The sequence below is a fragment of the Myiozetetes cayanensis genome, unplaced genomic scaffold, assembly GCF_022539395.1.
Source record: "Myiozetetes cayanensis isolate MyiCay16 unplaced genomic scaffold, myiCay2020 scf1482, whole genome shotgun sequence".
NCBI lineage: Eukaryota > Metazoa > Chordata > Aves > Passeriformes > Tyrannidae > Myiozetetes > Myiozetetes cayanensis.
This window is the reverse complement of record NW_026087140.1, coordinates 1-7,384: the sequence shown is the minus strand read 5'-3', so window position 1 is coordinate 7,384 and position 7,384 is coordinate 1. Positions and strand designations below refer to the sequence as shown.

General features: G+C 58.5%; 1 protein-coding gene across 1 annotated transcript; it reads left to right on the top strand.

The window, feature by feature from the left end:
- Window positions 1-869: 869 nt before the first annotated feature.
- On the top strand, window positions 870-6,855 carry LOC126637180 (matrix metalloproteinase-14-like; the record flags this gene model as incomplete). The annotated part of the gene is given in 3 exon segments (XM_050310174.1): window positions 870-1,159; window positions 6,546-6,748; window positions 6,751-6,855. Coding segments are annotated over 3 exon segments (598 nt in total), but the record flags the coding sequence as incomplete, so codon positions are not given.
- Between the last annotated feature and the right edge of the window lie 529 nt (window positions 6,856-7,384).

Below are 7,384 nucleotides of genomic sequence, written 5' to 3'. Positions count from 1 at the left end.
TTTGGGGCTTTAAAGCTGAGTTTTGGGGCCATTTTTGGGGTCCTTTTTGGGGTTTAAAATCTGAATTTTGGGGTCATTTTTGGAGCTAAAAAGCTGAGTCTTGGGGTTGTTTTTGGGGTTAAAATGCTGAGTTTTGGGGTCATTTTTGGGGTTAAAATGCTGAGTTTTGGGGTCATTTTTGGAGTCCTTTTTGGGGGTCTCAACCCTGACTTTTGGGGTCATTTTTGGGGTCATTTTTGGGGGTCTCAACCCTGACCTTTGGGGTCGTTTTTGGGGTTAAAATGCTGAGTTTTGGGGTCATTTTTGGGGTCATCTTTGGGGGCATTTTTGGGGTCCTTTTTGGGGTCATTTTTGGGGTCATTTTTGGGATTTAAAATCTGAATTTTGGGGTCATTTTTGGGATTTAAAATCTGAATTTTGGGGTCATTTTTGGGGTTAAAAACTGAATTTTGAGGTCATTTTTTGGGGCTTTAAAGCTGACTTTTGGGGTCATTTTTGGGGCTAAAAATCTGAGTCTTGGGGTCATTTTTGGGGCTAAAAATCTGAGTCTTGGGGTCATTTTTGGGGCTAAAAATCTGAATTTTGGGGTCATTTTTGGGTCGTTTCGGGTGGGGTTTTTGGGGGGGCGTGTCCAATTTTTTGGGAGGGGCTCCTGATGGGCGTGTCCCCCTCTGGCCCCTCCCCCCAGGGCGATGCTCCGCCCCCGCTGCGGGGTCCCCGACAAGCTGGGGGCATTTTTGGGGTCCTTTCTGGGGTCATTTTTGGGATCATTTTTGGGATTTAAAATCTGAATTTCGGGGTCATTTTTGGGGCTTTAAAGCTGAGTTTTGGGGCCATTTTTAGGGTCATTTTTTGAGATTTAAAATCTGAATTTTGGGGTCATTTTGGGGGCTAAAAACCTGAATTTTGGGGTCATTTTTGGGTCGTTTCGGGCGGGGTTTTTTGGGGGCGTGTCCAAATTTTTTTGGAAGGGGTGGGAGGAGCCTCCTGATGGGCGTGTCCCCCCTCTGGCCCCTCCCCCCAGGGCGATGCTCCGCCCCCGCTGCGGGGTCCCCGACAAGCTGGGGGCGCGGCTGAAGGCGCAGGTGAGGAGGAGGAGGAGGCGGCGCCGCTTCGCCCTCCAGGGGCTGCGCTGGGAGCAGCCCGAGATCACCTTCAGGTCAGTTGGGGATTGTTTTTGGATTAAAAGGGGAGATTTTGGGGTTAAAGGGGAATTGAGGGGGTTTGGGGGGGATATTTTGGGATTTTTAGAGGATTTAGGGGGGATATTTTGGGATTTTTAGAGGATTTAGGGGGGATATTTTGGGATTTGGGGGATATTTTGGGATTAAGGGGACATTTTAGGGTTTGGGGGATTTGAGGGGTTTAAGGGGAATATTTTTGGGGATTTAGGGGATTTGAGGGGTTTGGGGGGATTTGAGGGGGCTTAGCCTCCAGGGGGCTGCGCTAGGAGCAGCCCAGATCATCTCAGGTACCTCTTTGTGGGAAAAAGGGGATATTTTGGGGTTTGGGGGATTTGGGAGAGATTTGGAGGAATTTGGGGAGGTTTGGGGAGGGATTTGAGGGTTTAGGGGGATATTTTGGGAGTTAAAGGGAATATTTTGGGGTTAAAGGGGTTTAGGGGATATTTTGGGATTAAAGAAGGATATTTTGGGATTAAAGGGGGATATTTGGGGATTTTGGGGGATTTGAGGGGGTTTGGGGGATTTGGGGGATTTGAGGGGTTTGGGGGATTTGAGGGGGCTTGCCCTCCAGGGGCTGCGCTGGGAGCAGCCCGAGATCACCTTCAGGTACCTTTTGGGGAAAAGGGGGATTTTGGGGTTTGGGGGGATTTGGGGAGATTTTAGGGAATTTGGGGAGGTTTGAGGGGATTTGAGGGGGTTTAGGGGAATTTTGGGGTTAAAGGAATATTTTGGGGTTAAAGGGGTTTGGGGGGGATATTTTGGGATTAAAGAAGGATATTTTGGGATTAAAGGGGGATATTTGGGGGGATTTTGGGGATTTGAGGGGTTTGGGGGTTTGGGGGGATTTGAGGGGTTTAGGGAATATTTTGGGATTTAGGGGGATTTGAGGGGTTTGAGAGGATATTTGGGGATTAAAGGGAATATTTTGGGGTTAAAGGGGTTTGGGGGATATTTTGGGATTAAAGGGAATATTTTGGGGTTAAAGGGGTTTGGGGGCATATTTTGGGGTTTAGGGGGATATTTTGGGGATTTTGGGGGTTTGGGAGGATTTGGGGAGGTTTGGGGGATTTGAGGGGTTTAGGGGGATATTTAGGGATTTAGGGTGGATATTTTGGGGTTTGGGGAGGAGATTTTGGGAATTTGGGGAGGATATTTGGGGATTAAAGGGGGATATTTAGGGGATTAAAGGGGATATTTGGGGATTTGAGGGGTTTGGGGGATTTGGGGGATTTGGGGATTCGGGGATTTGAGGGGGCTTGCCCTCCAGGGGCTGCGCTGGGAGCAGCCCGAGATCACTGTCAGGTACCCTTTTGGGGGGAAAAGGGAGATTTTGGGGTTTGGGGAGGATTTGGGGAGATTTTAGGGAATTTGGGGAGGTTTGGGGGATTTGAGGGGTTTAGGGGGAATTTTGGGGTTAAAGGGAATATTTTGGGGTTAAAGGGGGTTTGGGGGAGTATTTTGGGATTAAAGGGGATATTTTGGGATTAAGGGGATATTTGGGGGATTTGGGGGATTTGAGGGGGTTTGGGGGATTTGGGGGATTTGAGGGGTATTTGGGGGATTTGAGGGGCTTGGCCTCCAGGGGCTGCGCTAGGAGCAGCCTGAGATCACTTCAGGTCAGTTGGGGATTGGTTTTGGGGGAAAAGGGGGATTTTGGGGTTAAAGGGGTTTGGGGGGATTTGAGGGGATTTGAGGGGTTTAGGGGGATATTTCTGGGATTAAAGGGGATATTTGGGGATTTTAGGGGGATTTGGGGGAGTTTGGGGAGTTTGAGGGGGTTTAGGGGGGATATTTAGGGATTTAGGGTGGATATTTTGGGGTTTGGGGAGGAGATTTTGGGATTTGGGGGGGATATTTTGGGATTAAAGGGGAATATTTTGGGGATTTTTGGGGATTTGAGGGGGTTTGGGGGATTTGAGGGGTTTGGGGGATATTTGGGGATTAAAGGGAATATTTTGGGGTTAAAGGGGTTTGGGGGCATATTTTGGGGTTTGGGGGGGATCTGAGGGGTTTGGGGGATTTGAGGGGGTTTGGGGGATTTGAGGGGGCTTGCTCAGGGGCTGCGCTAGGAGCAGCCTGAGATCCCTTCAGGTACCTTTTGGGGGAAAAGGGGGATTTTGGGGTTTAGGGAGTTGAGGGGAGTTTGGGGGAGATTTTGGGATTTGGGGGGGAGATTTTGGGGATTTGAGGGGGATTTGAGGGGGTTACCTGAGACCCCCTGAGGGACACGTAGGGATGGGATCCCACCACGAGAAACACCTGGGGGTGACCTGAGACCCCCTTGGGACCCCCTGGGACCCCCTTGGGACCCCCTGGGACCCCCTTAGGACCCCCTGAGGACCCCTTGGGACCCCCTGGGACCCCATACGGACCTGAGACCCCCTTGGGACCCCCTGAGACCCCCTTAGGACCCCCTTGGGACCACCTGGGACCCCCTTAGGACCTCCTGGGACCCCCTGAGGACCCCCTTAGGACCACCTGGGACCACCCTGAGACCCTCTTAGGACCACCTGGGGTGGCCTGGGACCCCCTGAGACCCCTTGAGACCCCCTTGGGACCCCCTTAGGACCCCTTGGGACCACCCTGAGACCCCCTTGGAGTGACCTGAGACCCCCTTAGGACCATCTGAGACCCCCTGGGACCACCTGGGACCCCCTTGGAACCACCTTAGAACCCCCTGAGACCCTCTTAGGGTGACCTGGGACCCCCTTAGGGTGACCTGAGACCCCCTTTGGGACCCCCTTAGGACCACCCTGGGACCCCCTGAGGGACACGTAGGGATGGGATCCCACCACGAGAAACACCTGGGGGTGACCTGAGACCCCCTTGGGACCCCCTGAAACCTCTTTAGGACCCTCTTAGGACCACCTGGGACCCTCTTGGGACCCCCTTGGGACCCCCTTGGGACCCCCTGGGACCCCCTGAGACCCCCTGAGACCCCCTTAGGGTGACCTGGGACCACCCTGGGGTGACCTGAGACCCCCTTTGGACCCCCTGAAACCTCTTTAGGACCCTCTTAGGACCACCTGGGACCCCCTTGGGACCCTCTTAGGACCCCCTTAGGACCCCCTGGGACCCCCTTGGGGTGGTCTGGGACCCCCTTGGGACCCCCTGAGACCTCTTTGGGACCCCCTGGGACCCCCTTAGGACCCCCTTGGGACCCCCTGAGACCCCCTTAGGAACCCCTTGGGACCACCTTGAGACCCCCTGAGACCCCCTGAGACCCCCTTAGGACCACCTGGGACCCCCTTGGGGTGACCTGGGACCCCCTGAGACCCCCTGAGACCCCCTTGGGGTGACCTGGGACCACCTGGGACCCCCTTAGGACCACCTGGGACCCCCTTGGGACCACCTGGGACCCCCTTAGGACCCCCTGAGGGACACGTAGGGATGGGGATCCCACCTTGGGGACCACCTGGGACCCCTTGGGGTGATCTTTGATCCCTCACCTCCCCCCCAGCATCCAGAACTCCACCCCCAAGGTGGGCGAGGCGGGCACCGCCCGGGCCGAGCGCCTGACCCCCTGGGGACCTTGGGACCCCTGAGGACCCCTGAGACCCCCTTAGGACCACCTGAGACCCCTTAGGACCACCTAAGACCCCTTAGGACGGTCTGAGACCCTTAGGACCCCCTTAGGACCCCTGAGACCCCCTTAGGACCACCTGAGACCTCTGTTGACACCACTTGGGACCCATCTGAGACCCCTTAGGACCCCCTGATGGACACGTAGGGATGGGATCCCACCACGAGAAACACCTGGGGGTGACCTGAGACCCCCTTGGGACCCCCTGAGACCCCCTTGGGACCACCTGAAACCACTCCTGGGACCTCTTAGGACCCTCTGAGACCCCCTAAGCCCCCCTTTTCCCCAGCATCCAGAACTACACCTCAAGGTGGGCGAGCGAGCACCGCCTGGGCCGCTTACGCCTGCCGCCTGGGACCCCTTAGGAACCCCTTAGGTGGTCTGAGACCCCCTTAGAACCCTCTAGGCCCCCTGAGCCTCTTTCTCCCCCAGCATCCAGAACTACACCCCAGGGTGCGTGAGGCGGGCACCGCCCGGGCCGTGCGCCTGGGACCCCCCTGGGGACCCCTTTGGGACCCCCTGAGGACCCCTTGGGACCCCCTTGGGACCCCCTGAGACCCCCTTGGGACCACCTGAGACCCCCTTGGGACCACCTGAAACCCCCTGAGACCCCCTTGGGACCACCTGAGACCCCCTTAGGATCCCCTGAGACCCCCTTAGGACCCCCTTAGGACCCCCTGAGATCCCCTGAGGGTGACCTGAGACCCCCTGGGACCCCCTTGGACCCCCTTAGGACCCCCTGAGACCCCCTTAGGACCCCCTTGGACCACCTTGGGGTGACCTCAGAACCCCCTGGGACCCCCTGAGACCCCCTTTAGGACCACCTGAGACCACCCTGGGACCACCTTGGGACCCCCTTAGGACCCCCTGAGGGACACGTAGGGATGGGATCCCACCTTGGGGTGACCTGAGACCCCCCTGGGACCCCCTTGGGGTGGTCTGGGATGCTCTTAGGACCCCCCTAAGCCCCCTTTTCCCCCCCCCAGCATCCAGAACTACACCCCCAAGGTGGGCGAGGCGGCACCGCCTAGGCCGTGCGCCTGGGACCCCTGGGGACCCCTTTGGGACCCCCTGAGACCTTGGGTGGTCTGAGATGCTCTTGGACCCCTAAGACCCCCTTTCTCCCCCCAGCATCCAGGGAACTCCACCCCCAAGGCAAGGAGGCAGGCGCCTGAGCGTGCGCCTGGGACCCCTGGAGGACTCCCTGAGAGACCCCTGATGAGGACACGTAGGGATAGGATCCCACCTTGAGGAACCCCTAAGACCCCTGAGGACCCTTTCCCCCCAGCATCCAGAACTCCACCCCCAAGGTGGGCGAGGCGGGCACCGCCCGGGCCGTGCGCCTGGGACCCCCCTGGGGACCCCCTGAGGACCCCCTGAGACCCCCTTGGGGTGGTCTGGGATGCTCTTAGGACCCCTAGCCTCTTTTTCCCCAGCATCCAGAACTCCACCCCCAAGGTGGGCGAGGCGGGCACCGCCCGGGCCGTGCGCCTGGGACCCCCCTGGGGACCCCCTGAGGACCCCCTGGGACCCCTTTAGGGTGACCTCAGAACCCCCTAGGACCCCCTGAAACCCCCTTAGAACCACCTGAGACCACCCTGGGACCATCTGAGACCCCTTTGGGACCCCCTGAGGGACACGTAGGGATGGGATCCCACCACGAGAAACACCTGGGGGTGACCTGAGACCCCCTTGGGACCCCCTGAAACCCCCCTGGGACCCCCTTGGGGTGGTCTGGGATGCTCTTAGGACCCCCTAAGCCCCCTTTTCCCCCCCAGCATCCAGAACTACACCCCCAAGGTGGGCGAGGCGGGCACCGCCCGGGCCGTGCGCCGCGCCCTCCGGGCCTGGGCGGCCGCCGCCCCCTCCCTGCGCTTCCGGGAGGTTCCCTACGGCTCCATCCGCTCCGGGAGCGCCCCCCAGGCCGACATCATGGTCCTCTTCGCCGAGGGGTTCCACGGGGACAGCACCCCCTTCGACGGCCCGGGGGGTTCCTGGCCCACGCCTACTTCCCGGGGCCTCACATCGGGGGGGACACCCACTTCGACGGGGCAGAGCCATGGACGGACAGGAACGATGATCTGGAAGGTGGGAATGGGGGTTTGGGAGGGTTTTGGGGGGTCTCTGAGCTGCCAGGACCTGGCAGTGACCATCGGAGTGGTTTCGATCTTCCAGGACCTGTCTGGGGTCATTGGGGTGGTCTTTGACCTTCCAGGACCCAATGGTGGTCACTGGGGTGGGTTTGGAGCTGCCAGGACCTGTCTGGGGTCCCTGGGGTGGGTTTGGAGCTGCCAGGACCTGTCTGGGGTCACTGGGGTGGATCTGGGGGTCTTTGACCTTCCAGGACCTGTCTGGAGTCACTGGGGTGGGTTTGGAGGTCTTTGAGCTGCCAGGACCTCACCAGAGTCAATGGTGGTGGGTTTGGAGCTGCCAGGACCTGTCTGGGGTCACTGGGGTGGATCTGGGGGTCTTTGATCTTCCAGGACCTGTCTGGAGTCACTGGGGTGGGTTTGGAGCTGCCAGAACCTGTCTGGGCTCATTGGGGTGGGTTTGGGGCTTCCAGGACCTGTCTGGAGTCACTGGGGTGGGTTTGGAGCTGCCAGGACCTGTCTGGGGT